Source organism: Kogia breviceps, chromosome 3, assembly GCF_026419965.1.
Source record: "Kogia breviceps isolate mKogBre1 chromosome 3, mKogBre1 haplotype 1, whole genome shotgun sequence".
Taxonomy (NCBI): Eukaryota; Metazoa; Chordata; class Mammalia; order Artiodactyla; family Physeteridae; genus Kogia; species Kogia breviceps.
The window spans coordinates 40,481,473-40,500,091 of record NC_081312.1 but is presented as its reverse complement, the minus strand read 5'-3'; the positions used below and the strand labels follow the sequence as shown (position 1 = coordinate 40,500,091).

The 18,619-nt window shown below is 35.3% G+C and overlaps 1 protein-coding gene across 2 annotated transcripts in view; it reads left to right on the top strand.

The window, feature by feature from the left end:
* The window catches only part of SLC38A6 (solute carrier family 38 member 6), a 146,946-nt gene that overhangs the window by 41,095 nt on the left and 87,232 nt on the right, over positions 1-18,619 (top strand). For both annotated transcript variants that reach the window (XM_067028383.1, XM_059059668.2), the window contains exons 7-12: positions 5,431-5,513; positions 5,977-6,035; positions 14,553-14,618; positions 14,861-14,914; positions 16,871-16,950; positions 17,297-17,397. In XM_067028383.1, coding sequence (XP_066884484.1) covers positions 5,431-5,513; positions 5,977-6,035; positions 14,553-14,618; positions 14,861-14,914; positions 16,871-16,950; positions 17,297-17,397 — 443 coding nt within the window. The remainder of the gene's footprint in view (positions 1-5,430; positions 5,514-5,976; positions 6,036-14,552; positions 14,619-14,860; positions 14,915-16,870; positions 16,951-17,296; positions 17,398-18,619) is intronic.

Genomic DNA, 18,619 nt, shown 5'->3' with positions numbered 1-18,619 from the left:
ATACTTGTGTAGGTTTTAGTTTTTGACCCATGCATTTCCTAAAGACATGAGTTAGGGTGGAGAAGGGTGAGCTGTGCTCATGATGTTGCTTCTGCTGTTGCTCCTTGTTCTGTTAAAGAGGAATTTGTCAGCACCCAACAGTACCTTTTATTGTGTATCTTTTTTTAATTTTTTGGCTGCACTGTATGGCGTGTGGGATTTTAGTTCCCTGACCAGGGATCGAAATCACACACCCAGGGAAGTCCAATAGTACCTTTTAAAGATACATTAAAGAGGACTTCTTCATACACCAAGGTGTAAAAGAGACACAGTGAATCATAAAGTTTGTGTTAGAAGCCATGGGCTGAAGCCCATGTAGAGGAAAACCTTTTCTTTCTTTCCTTTTTTTTTTTTTTAATTGAGATATTTACATATAACAACATTGTGTAAGTTTAAGGTGTCCAACATGTAGATTTGATACACTTATATACTGTGGTATGATTACCACTTTAGTGTTAGCTGATACCTCCATTACCTTATGTACTTATCATTTCTTTTCTGTAGTGATAACATTTAATATCCAGTCTCTTAGCAACTTCCAACTATATAATAGTTATGTTAACTATAATCACATTGCTTTGCATTAGATTCCCAGAACTTATTCATCCTCTACCTGCAAGTTTGTACCATTTGATCAACATCTTCTCAGTCCCCCTACCCACCAGCCCCTGCTAACCATCATTCTACTCTGTTTCTACAAGTTCAGCTTTTTTAGATTCCACAAATATGTGATATACAGTATTTGTCTTTTTCTGTCTGACTTATCTCACTTAGCATAATGCTCACGTTGGTCTATTGATGTTATCACAAATGGCAAAATTTCTTTCTTTCTCATGACTGAATAATATTCCATTGTGTGTGCATCTATGCACCACATCTTCTTTATCGATTCATCCATTGACAGACACTTAGGTTGTTTCCATATCTTGGCTATTGTGAATAATGCTACAATAAACATGGGAGTACAGATATCTTTTTGATATCCTGTTTTAATTTCCTTTAGATGTATGCCCAGAAGTGGGATTGTTGGACCAATCATATCGTAGTTCTGTTTTTAATTTTTTGAGGAACCAACATACTGTCTTCCATAGTGACTAAACCAGTTCGCATTCACACCAGCAGTGCACAAGGCTTCCCTTTTCTCCATATCCTTGTCAATACTTGTTATCTCTTGTCTTTTTTTTTTAAGATTTTTTTTTGATGTGGATCATTTTAAAAGTCTTTATTGAATTTGTTACAATATTGCTTCTGTTTTATATTTTGGTTTTTTGGCTGCGAGGCATGTGGGATCTTAGCTCCCTGACCAGGGATCGAACCCGCACCCCCTGCATTGGAAGGCAAAGTCTTAACCACTGGACTGCCAGGGAAGTCCCTCTTTTGTCTTTTTGATGATACCTATACTAACAGGTGTGAGGTGATATTTCATTGTGCTTTTGATTTGTATTTTCCTGATGATTAGAGGTGTTGATCATCTTTTCACATACCTGTTGGCCATTCATATATCTTATTTGGAGAAGAAAAATGTCTATTTCCTCTGCCCATTTTAAAATTGGATTGTTTGATTTTTTTGCTATTGAACTGTGTGAGTTCTTTATGTATTTTGGATATTAGTCTCTTATCAGATATATGGTTTGGAAATATTTTCTTCCATTCCGTAGATTGCTTTTTCATTTTGTTGATTGTTTCTTTTGCTTTACAGAAGCTTTTTATTTTGATATAGTTCCTTTTATTTTTGCTTTTGTTGCTTGTGCTTTTGGTGTCGTATTAAAAAAAATTGTTGCCACGACCAATGTCAAGAAGCTTTTTCCTTGTGTTTTCTTCTATAAGTTTTATAGTTTCAGGTCTTACACTTAAGTCTTTAATGTATTTCAAGTTAATTTTTGTGAATGTTGTAAGATAGATTTCATATTTCTGTATATGGCTATCCAATTTTCTCAGTACAATTTATTGAAAAGACTTCTTTCTCCACTGAATATTCTTGGATCCTTTGTTAAATATTAGTCGGCAGTATATGGAGTGGGGAGGGGGTATTCCTAGGCTCTCTAGTCTGTTCTGTTGGTCTGTGTGTCTATTTTTATGCCAGTACTATATTGTTTTGATTACTAAAGCTTTGTAGTATGGTTTGAAGTCAGCTTTGTTTTCTTTCTCAGGATGGCTTTGGCTATTTGGAGTCTTTTGTGGTTCCATACAAATTTTAGGATTGTTCTATTTTGGGAAATAATGTCATTGGAATTTGATAGCGATTGCATTGACTCTATAGATAGCTTTGCATAGTATGGACATTTTAACATTATTGATTCTTCTGATCCATGAACACAGACTGGATATCTTTCCATTTGTCTGTGTCTTCAATTTCTTTCATTTAAGCCTTATAGTTTTCAGTGTACTAATAATCTCTCACTTCCTTCGTTAAATAGTTATAAATATTTTATTGCTTTCATGCTATTGTGAATGGGATTGTTTTCTTTATTTCTTTTTCAGATATTTCTTTGTTAGTTTATAAAAATACAACTGATTTCTGTATGTTGATTTTGTATCCTTCAACTTTACATAATTTGTTGATTAGCTGTAACAGTTTTTTGGTTGCGTTCTTCAGGATTTTCTATATATAAGATCATATCCACAAATAAAGACAGATTTACTTCTTTTCCAATTTGTATGCCATTTATTTCTTTCTCTTGCCTGATTGCTGTAGCTAGGACTTCCAGTACTATGTTGAGTAAGAGTGGTAAGAGTAGGCACCCCGGTCTTGTTCCTGATCTTAGAGAAGAAGCTTTCAACCTACAGCCTTTATTATATTGAGATTTGTTCCCTCTATATCAAATTTGTTGAAGGTTTTTATCATGAAAGGATATTGTATTTTATCACATTTTTTTTTGCAGCTATTGAGATGATCATATGATTTTTATCTTTCATTCTATTAATGTGCTATATCATGTTGATTGATTTTCATATGTTGATCCACCCTTGCATCCCATAGATAAATCCCACTTGATCATAGTGTATGATCCTTTTAGTGTGCTGTTGAATTCAGTTTGCTAATATTTTGTTGAGAATTTTTATAATATATTCACTAGGGTTATTGGTCTGTAGTTTTGGTTTTTTTGCAGTGTCCTTATGTGGCTTTGATAGTAGGGTATGCTGGCCTCATAAAATGAGTTTGGGAGTTTTCGCTCTGCTCCAATTTTGGGGAAGAGTTTGAGAAGTATTGGCATTAATTTTTCTTGAAATGTTTGGTAGAATTCACCAGTGAAACCATGGGTCCGGGGCTTTTCTTTGTTGGTGGGTTTTTGATTACTGATTCAATGTTCTTACTCATTATTGGTCTGTTCGTATTTTTTTTTAGTTCTTCTGATTCAGTCTTGGTGTATTGTACATTTCTAGGAATTTGTCCGTTTTCTTAATTTAACAGGCAATGGGAGACATTGGCTATCTGGTAGTGAAAGGATACATTATAGCCAATTGGAAATTCTGAGAGCATCTACCAAATGACTTGAAAAAGTAATATCTATTGTCTTTGATGCTCCCAGCTCTCATATTAGCATGAATTTTACTTTGTTACCATTGTGCATGTGTATATATGCATATGTTTCAGTGTAAAAATATGACAGCTACATTGCAGAAAATTTAGAAGAGAAAGCAAATAAAAATTATGCATAATACCACCTCTTACCTAATCACTGTTATCATTTTATTTCCTTTGAATTTTTCCCAAAAAGCGTTTTTCAAACATAGTTAATAATATTTATTTTGTATTTCTATCATTGGTATTTTCTATTTTACTAAATGTTTTTTTCAAAAGCTGCTTAACATTCCATTGAGTGCTTTTTTAAAAAAAATTTTATTGGAGTATAGTTGATTTACAATGTGTTATTTTCAGGTGTACAGCAAAATGAATCAGTTATACATATATCCAATAAAAATTTTTTTAAAAAGAGTGTGCTGTTTTTGACATAAACATTTTCTATTGTTAGATATATAGGATTTTCCCTCAACTTTCTAATATTATAATAATGTTGTAGTCACAGCTTCATGCACATCGAATTCTTTATAGTTTAGATTATTCTCTTAGAGTACATTTCCACATTTTTATTGTCCTTTGTACATATTATCAATGTTTTTCCAAAAGATAATGCTAATTGACAAGATCACTAGCAATGTGTGAAGGACCAATTATTCCACATCCTTGAATATTATTTTTTTAATATTTTTACTCATTTAATTTCTATAGCCTTATTATTTATTTCTTTAATTAGTGCCAGAGATTGGGTTTTTCTTCATGTGTATTTACTAGTTGTACTTCTTTCATGAATTGTTTAATTTTTACGTACTAAAGCAAAGTCTTTACTATTAAAGTCTTGGGGGAACTAATTTTTAAAAACTTTAACACGTGTATTTTTATATTGAAAAATTAAAACCATGTATATGCAACCAGTAAATAAAATAAAAATTTCTCGGTGCTGCTACTTAGAAATATCCACTTTCGGTATTTTAAGTATATCTTTCTGACTTTTTTTTAATGTGCATCCATTTTAAAAAAAATAATCAAATACACTATCACACTTTTAACCTACCTTTTCTCATTCATTATTCTATTGCCTTTATATGAAAAATGTAATATGTTTTCTCCTGGTAGTTCATGCCCTTTCCTGAAAATTTGAAAAATATGGAAAACTATAAAGAAGAAAAGTACCCATCATTCTACCACCCAGGGATAATGGCTATCAATATATTGCAGTTCCTTTCCATTTTTAATGAATCTATATTTTCCCTCAAACTTGTTATCATACTAAATATATTTATGATATATTTAGTATATTATTATACTTATAAAATTTTTTTATGATTGTCCCATAGTCTCATAATTTATTTTAAAATTGTCATGGTCTTAGATGTTTGTTTCCAATTTCCATTATTTTAAATGTTTTCAGTAAACATCTTTTTACAAAAATGTTCTTATTGATGATTGTTTTCTTATTTTTAATAGTCATTTGTTAAGTGTCAAATATTTTAAGGATCTCACTATCTATTGCCAAACTGCTTTCCAGAAAGGTAATTTACACAGTTTATACTTTCACTAGTTTTGTGTACAATTCATCACTCTTCACTCACATTGTCTATTATCTTACTTTAAAATATTTGCTAATTTGGTAGTTGAAAAATGGCATCTCATTGTTTTGATACATTTTTAAATGTGAATTCATTAACAAGAATATTAGGATCCCACAAGAACGTATTTTAACAAAAAGAAGTAGGCTTTTCCTAATGGGTGGTTGTAATGGTTATACTGTATGAGTGTGTGTGTGTGTGTGTGTGTGTGTGTGTGTGTGTGTGTGTGTAAACACAAACACTGAAGTCCTATGCCTAAAATAGAACTTTTTTTCCTAATAGGTCTTGGTATCTTGATGGAGAAACACTGCTAATAATCATTTGTGTTGCCATTGTGTTCCCTCTCGCACTTCTTCCTAAAATAGGTAAGTCTTTATAGAAGAGGACATTGTTTAGAAGAAAAGAAAAAGAAAGAAAATAATATTAAGGGGCTTTTAAATTTCATAGTACCACATTTTCAGCAGAAGGTGGTTGTGAATAATTTTGAACTTGGACTTTTAGGTTGTTCAGCTTTCAGCCCTGCCTAGTTAACCTATTACTTGGTTTGCAGTAGTATTTTGTCTGCCCCACTAAAATAAAACCTTTACAACGGAACATTAAAGAGCAGCCTTTCCTTACAGTGTACCATTAGTGGTAAGCCAGTTCCAATTCTGCTGTACAGAGCTACATAAATGATCTGTGACAGATAGTTGGAATGTTGTTATTCTCAGCCCTAAGCCCCAGATACCAAGCACTGTAATAAAAAACATGCCCAAGATGTATAGCTTTAGCTGCATGTTAGGATCACTTTCCTTATAAATTGCTTTTTATTTTACTGTTATTTTACAGGCTTTCTTGGCTACACAAGTAGTTTATCATTTTTCTTTATGGTGTTCTTTGCTCTTGTGGTAAGTTTAAAATATAGTGTATTGCTTATCTTCTCACTAAAATTGAACTCATTGTGTTAATGTCTTTTTTCTCTTAACTGTTTTGTGTTGGGAAGGTATCCCATTTTATTTCAACGTGTTATTAAAAGCACTTTTATTCTGCAAAACTGTTTCCTTCATTGTATCTATTTTGAAGAGGCTTAGCTAGAATAGCATTTCAAATTCAGTTTCTCTTCTGGTTTACTAGAGAGGAGAGCATACCAATTCTGTTAAAACCTTAGATGGAGTATAATTCTTTGGCTAGGTGTATGTATCCATTTATTTCTGTACAATATTGTGTGTGTATGTGTGTGTTTTAGGGGATACTCTAGCATGAGAATCAGGCTGGTTCTAATCCGTAAAATCAATTTGGTCCTAGTCATCTTAATTTTTGAAACTTTGTTCCATTAACGAAACCATAGCTTCAGGGGCTTAACCGTTGATGAGATCTAGTAAGAACCAGAGTGCCTGAATTCTATCTGGTCTGGTTTATTCAGCGCGGTTAAGCTCTCATGAAAAGCCTGCTGCAAAGAAATTTTTTTTTCACATGTGGAATGTTTTTTTAAATTAGCTCATTTTTGATATAACGTAGGAAAAATATCTCTCAGATGGTAAACTTTATTCTAATATTTATAAAATAATTTAATATAAAGATGAGAATTTTTTTAAAAAGATGAAAGAGAATTTGAATTTCTTATTTCTTTTTAATTCATCTCAAACAGATTTTAACATTCCAAAGACTGTATTTTTGTGTGAAATTTTGGAAAAAAAAATCCTTTTTCTTTTTGCTTAGCAGTTTATTCCATAGTCAGTCTGTCAAACCTTAAGTAGGATTAAACATTTTAAACTTGCCAAGATACATACCTAAATGGCTTGATTAAACTCTTAAAATCATAAGTTTATTTAAATTCTCCTTTGTTATTGAGAAATGAATGAAAGAAAAATGCCATCCAAAAGAGCAAGACAACAACACATCAATAGTTAAACCATATAATAGAACCAGATTTCCAAGCTGTCAAAACATTTAGGATGCATTTAACTTAGGCTAAACTATCTTCTGAGATACAAGGATAAAACAACTTTAGATTATTTAAATGAAGTGAAAGTGAGCCTGGTTTCAGTGTATAGAAATATTTATACTTTAATGAATGCTCTTAAAACTAAAAATACTTAACAGTGCTTACATTGAATCATTTGTTGAATTTATCAACATTAAAATCATTGCCCTCTCCCGCAAAAATTGCCCAACTTGTATCTTACAAGTAAGTGAATTGAGCATACACTTTTTAAAATAAATAATCTATTGCTAATAATTCTTTTTTTCATTTCTAATATCCTACTGGTCTTATTTATTTATTTTATTTTTTTGGTTGCATTGGGTCTTCATTGCTGTGTGTGGGCTTTCTCTAGTTGCGGCGAGCAGGGGCTACTGTTCGTTGCGGTGGCTTCTCTTGTTGCCGAGCATGGGATGGGCTCTAGGAGCATGGGCTTCAGTAGTTGTGGCGTGTGAGCTCAGTAGTTGTGTCTTGCGGGCTCTAAAGCACAGGCTCAGTAGTTGTGGCACATAGGCTTAGTTGCTCCACGGCATGTGGGATCTTCCCAGACCAGGGCTCAAACCCATGTCCCCTGAGTTGGCAGGCAGATTCTTAACCACTGTGCCACCAGGGAAGCTGGAACATACACTTTTTTTTTTAAGATTTTTTTTCTATTTTATTGAGATATAATTGACATTATAAAGATATAAACTTACAGCGCTGTATAAGTTTAAGGTGTGAAGCATAATGACTACTTACATATATTATGAGATGATTACCACAATAAGTTTACTTAACATCCATAATCACACTTTTTAGGTGCCACATTAAGAGGGAAACAACAAACAATTGCATCATAGTTTGTTGAGAAGCATCTACATGGTTTAGAGTGGCCTATGTTTGCAAATGAACATATGGATATTAACGAGAATCAGTGTACACACATTGAATATTTTCCTCACAGATAATTGACCCCACAAGCATTGCATAGTTAGGAGTAATTTGGTTTTTATAGCCAATAATTTGAAGCAGGTAAAATGTATTGATACAACATGTCTATTGTAGTTTTCACAGTTTTCATTTCTGTCATGGCAGATACTCTTTAATTTGATGCAGATTCCTACTGTAGCTGTCATATGGAAATAATACCCTTATTCTGAATTTATTATTCTTTACAAACCGTCCGCTCAGATTTTACCTAGGAGCACAATTTAAATTTGGTCTACAATGGGACAGTGAAGACACTGTATACTTTCTTCTTAAGTCTCTTTTTAACTGACATATAGGCATACCTCAGAGATATTGCGGGTTTGGTTCCAGACCACTGCAATAAACCTAGTATTGTAATAAAGCGAGTGACACAAAGTTTTTGGTTTCCCAGTGCATATAAAAGTTATGTTTACCCTATACTGTAGACTATTAAGTGTACAATAGCATTATGTCTAAGAAAACAATGTACATACCTTAATTTAAAAATACTTTATCGCTTACTCAGACATAAAAAGAATGAAATAATGCCATTTGCAGCAACATGGATAGACCTAGAGATTAACATACTAAGTGAAGTAAGTCAGACAGAAAAAGACAAAGATCATATGATATCACTTACATGTGAAATCTAAAAAAATGACACAAATGAACTTATTTACAAAACAGAAACAGACTCACAGACATAGAAAACAGACTTATGATTACCAAAGGGAAAGAGGGGGAGGGATAAATTAGGAGTTTGAGATTAACAGATACACATACTATATATAAAATAGGTAAATGACAAGGACATACTGTATGGCACAGGGAACTATATTCAATATCTTGCAATAACCTATAATGTAAAAGAAAAAAATTGCTAAAAAATGCTAATCATCATCTGAGCCTTCAGCGAGTTGTAATCTTTTTTGCTGGTGGAAGGTCTTACCTTAATGTTGACGGCTGCTGACTGATCAGGGTGGTGGTTGCTAAAGGTTGGGGAGGCTGTGACAATTTCTTAAAATAAGACAACAGTGAAGACTGCTGCATCGATTGTCCCTTCCTTTCATGAATGATTTCCTGTAGCATGCAATGCTGCTTGATAACACTTTACCCACAGTAGAACTTCTTTCAAAATTGGAGTCAATCTTTTCGAACCCTGTCACTGCTTTATCAATTAAGTTTATGTAATATTGTAAATCTTTTGTATTCATCTCAACAATCTTCACAGCATCTTCACCACGAGTAGATTCCATCTCAAGAAACCATTTTCTCTGCTCATCCATAAAAAGCAACTCTGGACTCATTCAAATTTTGTCATGAGATTTCAGTAATTCCGTCCCATCTTCAGGCTCCACTTCTATTTCTAGTTCTCTTGCTCTTTCCACCACATCTGTAGTCACTTCCTCCACTGAAGTCTTGAACCCCTCAAAGCCATCCATGAGGGTTGGAATCAACTTCTTCCAAACTTCTGTTAATGTTGATATTTTGATCTTTTCCCATGAATCACATATGCACTTAATGGCATCTAGAATGATGAATCCTTTCCAGATGGTTTTCAGTTTACTTTGCTCAGCCCATCAGAGGAATCACCATCTCCAGCAGCTATAGCCTTATGCAATTGTTTCTTTTTTTTGTGTGTGTGTGATACGCGGGCCTCTCACTGTTGTGGCCTCTCCTGTTGCGGAGCACAGGCTCCGGACGCGCAGGCCCAGAGGCCATGGCTCACGGACCCAGCCGCTCGGCGGCACGTGGGATCTTCCCGGACCGGGGCACGAACCCGTGTCCCCTGCATCGGCAGGCGGATTCTCAACCACTGCGCCACCAGGGAAGCCCAATGCAATTGTTTCTTGAATAAGACTTGAAAGTCAATATTACTCCTCAGTCCATGGGCTGCAGAATGGATGTTGTGTTAGGAGGCATGAAAACAACATGAATCTTGTCGCACATCTCCATCAGAGCTCTAGGGTAACTAGGTGCATTGTCAATGAGCAATAGTATATATTTTTTTAACTTTTTTATTTTTGGCTGCATTGGGTCTTAGTTGTGGCACACAGGATCTTCATTGAGGCATGCGTTGCGGCATCTTTCGTTGCGGCGCATGGGCTCTTCATTGCAGCACACAGCCTTCTCTCTAGCTGTGGTATGTGGGTTTTCTCTTCTCTCATTGTGGCACACAGGTTCCAGGGCACATGGGCTCCAGAGCGCGTGGGCTCTGTAGTTTGCGGTACATGGGCTCTCTAGTTGAGGCGCATAAGCTCAGTAGTCGTGGCGCATGGGCTTAGGTGCTCCGCGGCATGTGGGAACCTACTTCCCCTACCAGGGATCGAACCTGCATCCCCTGCATTGGAAGGTGGATTCTTTACCACTGGACCACCAGGGAAGTCCCCAAGCAATAGTATTTTGAAAGGAATCTTTTTTTCTGAGCAGTAGTTCTCAACAGTGGGCTTAAAATAATAAACAGATGTGTTGTCATCAAGGCTTTGTTGTTCCATTTATAGAGCACAGGCAGAGTAGATTTAGCATAATTCTTAAGGGTCCTAGGATTTGGGGAATGGTAAATTTGCATTGTATTCAACTTAAAGTCACCAGCTGCATTAGCTCCTAACAAGAGAGTCAGGCTATCCTTTGAAGCTTTGAAACCAGGCATTGGCTTCTCCTCTAGCTTTGAAAGTCCCAAATGGCATCTTCTTCCGGTAGAAGGCTGTTTGGTCTATATTGAAAATCTGTTGTTTAGTGTAGTCACCTTCATTAATGATCATTGCTAGGAATTCTGGATAACTTTTTGCAGCTTCTACATGATCACTTGCTGCTTCACCTTGCACTTCTATGTTATGGCGACGGCTTCTTTCCTTGAACCTCATGAACTAACCTCTGCTAGCTTCAGACTTTTCTTCTGCAGCTTCCTCACCTCTCTCAGTCTTCATAGAATTGAAGAGAGTTAGAGCCTTGCTCTGGATTTGGCTTTGGCTTAAGGCAACGTTGTGGCTGGTTTGATTTTCTATCCAGATCATTAAAACTTTCTCCATATCAGCAGTAAGGCTGTTTCACCTTTTTTTATCATTTGTGTGTTCACCGGAGTAGCACTTTTCATTTCCTTCAGGAACTTTTCCTTTGCATCCACAACTTGGCTAACAGTCTGGTACAAGAGGGCTAGCTTTCAGCTTATCTCAATTTTCAACATGCCTTCCTCACTGAGCTTAATCATTTCTAGCTTTTGATCTAAAGTGAGAAATGTGTAACCCTTGCTTTCAATTGAACAGTTAGAGGCCACTGTAGGGTTATAAATTGGCCTAATTTCAATATTGTTGTGTCTCAGGGAATACGGAGGCCTGAGGAGAAGGAGAGAGACGAGAACTGCCAGTCAGTGGAGCAGTCAGAGCATACACAGCATCTATGAATTAAGTTCGCCATCTTATATGGGCATAGTTCATGGCACCCCAAAATAATTACAATAGTTACATCAAAGATCACGGATCACGGATCATCAGTCACTATAACAAATATGACAGTAATGAAAAAGTTTGAAATATTTTGAGAATTACCAAAATGTGACGCAGAGACATGAAGTGAGCAAATGCTCTTGGAAAAATGGTGCCCATAACCTTGCTCAATGCAGGGCTGCCACAAACCTTCAATCCATTAAAAAACCAGTATCTGTGAAGTGCAATAAAGTAAAGCACAATAAAATGAGGTATGCCTGAATTTATTTTACACTTTCTAAGTATTAGGTTTAAAAATACGCAGTGGTTAAGGAAAACATGTATATATTAACCCCATTTTTTTTGATGGATTCCAATTTTTTCATTGATTATTTTTTTTCCATTGCACCTTTTTTCACTGATTATTTTATCAGTATGTGTTTGTATCAATAAATCTGTATAGCATTTATATTACATTTAAAAAAATCTGTCCAAAAAACTATTATTTTCTTAAATTATACTCTCCCAACAGTGCAAATCAAAACCTATACTCTTATCTATTGTCCCAGATCCTTATTTTGCTTAAAAGTTTTTGACATAAATATTTGGCCCTGCTGAAATACCTAAAATTTTAATAATAAATTTTATTTTAGCAGTGGCTCAGCATGATGGTACCTTTTTTGGTCCATTTTTGAACAAAAATGAATTTCTGTTCTTTCTAAAAGTTCTGTCTTGAGTACAGGTTAGTATTCTAATACTAATATTTGAAGTAATATTTTAATAAGTCAATAATGAAAATAGAGAACTATTTGAATCGATTATGTTAGATTTGGATTTCCTTCTGCTAAGCACTATGGTAGGCATTAGAGTTGTGGGAGATTAATCCGGACACTACTCCTAAGGATCTGCCGTTCTAGTCAGGGAAATAAGATAAATTTATCAGAAAAAAAATAGAGAACAGTATAGTCAATACATAATTAAGTATTGATTTATGTGCTTCATAATAGGGATTACATAAGAGCTGAGAGGAGAGAAGGATCACCAACAGGTAGAATAAAGAAAGATGTGGAAGGAAATAAAACTTGAGCTGAGCCTTGAAAGATGGGAATGACTTGGAGCAGAGAGAAGAGGGAAGGGCCTCCTGTGCAAGTGAACAAGTATTTTTAATGCTTAATCTTCTTTTTCCCTTTGTCTTTCTTTCTAACCCCTGGGTTTATCTTCTTACTGTGTTCTGCCTTCAACTTGAGCAAGGACTCCCTGTTACCCTTTGTTGTCAGGTATCTTCCATTCCTGTTCTGTACTTTTGCTTTATAGGATGTCACTTGGGCTTGAGATGGGTCTCTGCAGAGAAATTAGCTGTAGTAACAGAATTTTATGTTAATATAAAATCAGGCCTCTAATGATAATTTCTGATTAATGAAAAAATAATCATTTTCTTGCATTTTGGAGCGCTGTTTTGAAATATTTGGGTTTGCAAATCTTGTAATAACAGCTGATAAAATGAGGTGGCTCACATATAGAACTTATCAAACTACCTGGTACACAATGTAAATGGTTGTTGCTGCTGCCACCTCCACTGTTAGTCAGGGGGAAATGTGAGATGCTGAATTTGGAGCAGGACTGAAGGGAGAGACCAGTAACAACTTTGCTTCTACCCCACCCCATCCTCATCCTTTATGGGCAAACATATCAGAAAAAAAAAATGGTGAGATTATTGCTTTTGATTTTTTTTTCTTTCCTTTTGGTAAGTTGACCATTTAGTTTATTCCGTATTGAAAACTTACCTAGAAATATCAAAGCAACTTGCCCAGTTTATCCTTACAGTTCTTTTTTTTTCTCTCTTGGTGAGGATTTTAAATAAGAGTAATTTTTTAGTTGACTCATTAATCCTAAAAGTATATGGTTTCCTTGGGTTTGTTTTATCACTATGTAAAATTTTGATTGAATTAGTTAAAATCTAAAACTAGATAAATACCGAATAGGGATAGTATAATATATACTTACTGTTCTTCTGCAAAGGACAGATGCTTCCTTTATTCTCCCTTGCCCTTTTGAATGCTGGGTTTCAGCCTAGAGCAAGTATTTACAGAGTAATAATGTGCCCTGAAACAACTACAACAGTGGTAATGTTGACCAACTCAACTGTAGGTCTAGGAACAGGATGGCCACAATTAAGAGTAAAATCCTGAAACATCATTTTCATTGATTGTTTCTGGGAAATAGCAGCCCTCTGGATTTCTTTTGTGTGTGTGTGTGTGTGTGTGTGTGTGTGTGTGTGTGTGTGTGTGTGTGTGTGTGTGGTACGCGGGCCTCTCACTGTTGTGGCCTCTCCCATTGTGGAGCACAGGCTCCGGACGCGCAGGCTCAGTGGCCATGGCTCATGGGCCCAGCCGCTCCGCGGCATGTGGGATGTGGGATCTTCCCAGACCGGGGCATGAACCCGTGTCCCCTGCATCGGCAGGCGGATTCTCAACCACTGCGCCACCAGGGAAGCCCTGGATTTCTTTTAAAAATTCATTTGTACCAGCTCTAGTTCCTTAGCTTTGTGCTCTTATCCTTTGCCAGCTTTATCCACATTCACCAAAAGTGATGTAAGTCTGAAAAAAGCAAGGAGGGCCAGTGCTCATGCATCAGAAATCCCTGAGCCTCCCCCTTTGCATCTACCTATGACCATTTCCAAAACTGCTATTAATATTTCTCTGTCTGCTACTGATGCCAGGTCCACAGATAGCCATATTCTTTTACTGTTGTCACTAAAAACATCATGTTCCCATTCTGAGTTGGATTTTCTTTTAATGCCTTGATACTACTGGAGTTTTGAAAGCTCTCAGTCTTCAGTGGGGGAGATCTCCACCAAACAACTATGCAGCCCCCCATTCTCTCCCACTATAGGTGCCTGTGTCAGATGATGGTCCCATTCTATCTAGGGAAAATGACATGAACAAAGAATCTTTTATTAGTTAGCATATTATTTGGTATAGTGTTAGATTAATTGAAATAATACTGACCTATTTGAAATCAATTTCTTGTCATGGATTTGGTAAGAAATCATCTGATTCTACTTATTCTTACAGATAATAATCAAAAAATGGTCCATCCCTTGTCCTCTGACATTAAATTCTGTAGAGCAATACTTCCAGGTAATTGTTTTTTTTTTTTCTTCCTTTTTATTTTATGCTAAAAAGAAAAATAAAATATGACTAATAATGATTTTTTTTCCTAATTAATAAAAAAGTAATGGCTATATTGCTTTTGGAACTTTGTTTTGAAATATTTTTATTTGAAAGCCCAGTAATAATAAATTCATCTTGGTTTTTTTTTGATGTATTTTAACTTTTAATGACTGTTCGTTTCTCTCTTTCCCCTCAATCCTCTTAAACAGATTTCAAATGCTACAGATGATTGTAAACCAAAACTCTTTCATTTCTCCAAAGAGGTGTGTAAGTTATTAACAGATACTTTTAGTTTGTTCACATTTCAAGTTTAAGAGATTTGTGTAATACAGTCTCTTAGGTCTTTTACCTGTAACTAATTAATCTTCGTGAAAGTGATAAGTATAGGGTTGCTTACCAGAAGGTGGCCCATTATGAAACAGCCACCTTTTTTTTTGGCACACCGTTAAATGGAGCCTGTTTTAAATGGGCCACTGCCTAAAAGAACAGATTTACTGAATGTCTGGTCTGGCCACTGAGGTCCTCTGTGCGTAGACTTCCTGTTGCCCTCTGGACTTGTAAAGCTAAATAGCCAATTATATCAAAAACTCCTCCCCTGTGAGGAGAACCTTGGTCTGTGGCTAAACAGCCTCATCATTGGACCAGCAATTGAGCACTGCCAATATGTCTTCTGGCTGACATTCCAAAGTTGAAATGTACGATGCCTGTAGCAGAGGCAGAAGGACCAAGTCCCCCCTTGCCTTCTCGGAGAGCCCTAGGATATTTGAAATGCTTGAGGAGACAGGAAGCTGATCTGAATGATCTCTACTTTACCATTCTAAAAGAGCTCCATGTGTTCCTGGTTGCTGCAGGCTTCTTCATGCACACTGTTTGATTCTGCTGAAATGCAGCTCCCAGATACTAGAATCCCCACAACTCATGTGTAACTCTGTTAGTGTAGCATTTTAGTGTGGTAACTCCTCCATGCAAAATTTTCCTTTTTACTCCCCAGAATTCTTTTCCATTGTTGTTTTGGTTTGGTTTTATCTGTGCCTTGCAGCTTACGGGATCTCAGTTCCCTAACCAAGGACTGAACCCAGGCCACAGCAATGAAAGCCTGGAATCCTAACCACTAGGCCACCAGGGAACTCCCTTATTCCCCAGTTTTTAAATGAGAAATGTCTGTCTGGCCCCACAAGGGAGGTTACCACATCTTTTACATGGTAAAGTCCTACATGTGACTTAAAGATTTAGGTAGAGTAATTGACAAGCCAGGAAACTGAGCAGTATATGAAAGAGAATTTGTGAATTGAATTTCATTCTCCTAATCTAGCCTTGGGAAACGCTACAGCTTTTCTTCCTGCCAGCTCTCCTCCGATATTTTAGGAGGCCTTGTGTCTGAAGATAGATCTATAGTCATCTGGAACTTCTTTTGCTGAAGAGCCTTAAGTTAGTTAAGGAGAAATTTTTTTAGAGTAGAAAAGAGAAAGTAAATCATTACCATCTATTTTGTAAAGACAGTGTTTTCATTTAGATGGTAACTTTTGTTTGCTTTGTGACTTTCTCTGGTTCTTAACTATTCTAATTTAAAAACACAACAACTTTTGTTCATATATTCCAGTGGATCTCTATGAATTTGTTGGTCTAGAATAAATCATGTTCATTCCCATCAAAAGAGACCCTAGTTATAGATGCTAAGATGTGATTAATATATTCAGTATTCTCTTAGATTAAGTTGGTATTTGAATTGTGTTGGTGAAAGCAGGTTCAAAAGCATTAACTATTATTGCTGCTTAGGGTAATAAGATGTATTTGAGTTTCCTAATACATGCATTAGGAAAGACTGAGAATTACAATAAGATCATTTCTTAAATGTTATTATTTTTCATCTTACCTAAATGTTATTTATCTTACCTTAATTATTTTTATCTTACTGATACAATATAGAAGCAGCAGCGATTGTAGTAAAACCAACATGGTGTGGAAGCAGCCAAGAAATATTTTCGCTAGTGTGGGCAATACAGCTATCAAGTAAAATATTTACTGGGGACCATAATTGTGTGTCTTGTTAAAAAAAAAAAAAAAACTCTTATTTTATAAACAGGTGATTCATGAAACATGAAAGAAATTTAACTAAATTGATATTTTTTGTTTGGAGAACTGATTTTATTGTCAAATGAAGTAGTGGTTTCAACAGAGTAGCATTTAATAATTTCATCTTAAAAAAATTTTTTTTTCAGAGTGCTTATGCCATACCAACCATGGCTTTTTCATTTCTCTGCCACACCTCAATATTGCCCATATACTGTGAACTTCAAAGGTACTATAGAATCCTGGAATATTTAAAATGTATTAGTATGTCTTTTTACTTCTAGGACTTTCAGATTGAATAACATTCTCCTCTATGAATCCTTCCCTCCCACCACTGGATTGTAGGTGTTAGTTTAAAACAAAACCAAACAACCAAGACTTAGTTCTAAGTTGAGAATGTTTCTTTGAAGCATAGTCCTTTGTGCAGTAATTTCAAATCAAGAATTCTAGTGTGTAGTTATTAGAGAGCTAGGTCTTGAGTGATTAAGGAATCCTTTTGAATAGCTTGGGAGATATTTATCTATTTAGATATAATTCAGATTACAGATTCTAATTTTACCATTTTTTTCTTTTAGACCTTCTAAGAAAAGGATGCAGAATGTAACCAATACAGCAATTGCTTTAAGTTTTCTCATTTATTTTATATCTGCACTCTTTGGATACCTCACTTTTTATGGTAAGTATATTATTTCATTATAGATGACAAAATAAATTGTTCTGTAGTTGATCTCACACCTGAATATGGACTTTGTTTCTGCCTTTCATTAGCAAGTTAATTTGTTCAGGCTGCCAGAATTCAGTGCACCACTGTGGTGGCTCTATGGGCCTTAAAGAACTGATTTTCTTTCTCTTAAAAAGGTGGATCAAATTCAAGATTGATAACTTCAAATGAGAATTTTCTTAAACACCCAAGTAAAATCTCGGGCTTAGAAACATTGAAGTCTTTCTAGGAGAAAAAAAGAGTGCAATAATGATTTTATTTTTTTTTAATTGAGAATTCAATATGTTAGACTCTAGTTCAGCAGTTTGGGAGGTTGAGAGAATCAGTCATCTTAATTGCAAAAGAACAAGTTGAGAAAGGAAAGGATTTTACTTGGACTATAGTTGTACCCTTATGTCAGAGACCTCTGCCTTTAGATTTAATTCACACAGTTCTGCGGTGTGTATTCTGTGCTTTGCCATGAACTTTCTCTCTAAATTTTTAAAGGATTCTTTTAAATTCATAAAATAAAAGTAAAATTTTCTTTTATTTACTTTTGAAAAGTTATGTGCTTGGTGAGTTTTTTTCTCTTCTGGTAAGAACCTCAAGAAAAAATAAAACTTAAATGTCTAGAACAAGAAAAAAATATTGTAAGCTCTCTTGTTAAATTTGCAAACACACTTGTTAAATTTGCAAACAAACACATCATAACAAACTGCACTCAATTTGTCAAATCCTTGAATACACTTTTCAGTTTATGAATGCCCCAATAACAACGTTCCAGGTAGATGGCTATTATTACTTTTGTGATATTTAGCTGTTCTGACTCTGATTTCACGGTCAGTGGCCTTGTGCATGTGTTTCAGGTTTTAGACATTCATGATGGCTGGTACTGGTGCTTTGCTTACCTTCCAGAATTTTTTCAGGTCTGACAAGTTTTTGGACATTTACTTGCATCCTAAGCCCAGTGGAAAGAGTATGGATTTTGAAACCCAACAAATATGATTCAAAAAACCACTGTACTCTAACTAGCTGTGTGGCTTTGAACCAGGGTACTTCACCTTGTACTATCTTCATCTCCTAATCTGTAACACAGGGATAATTGTATAGAGTTATATTGAAAAGGAAGTAAGTTATATGTAAAATGCCTGTTACAGTATCTGGCACACAGCAATCTTCCACAAAGGAGAGCTACTGC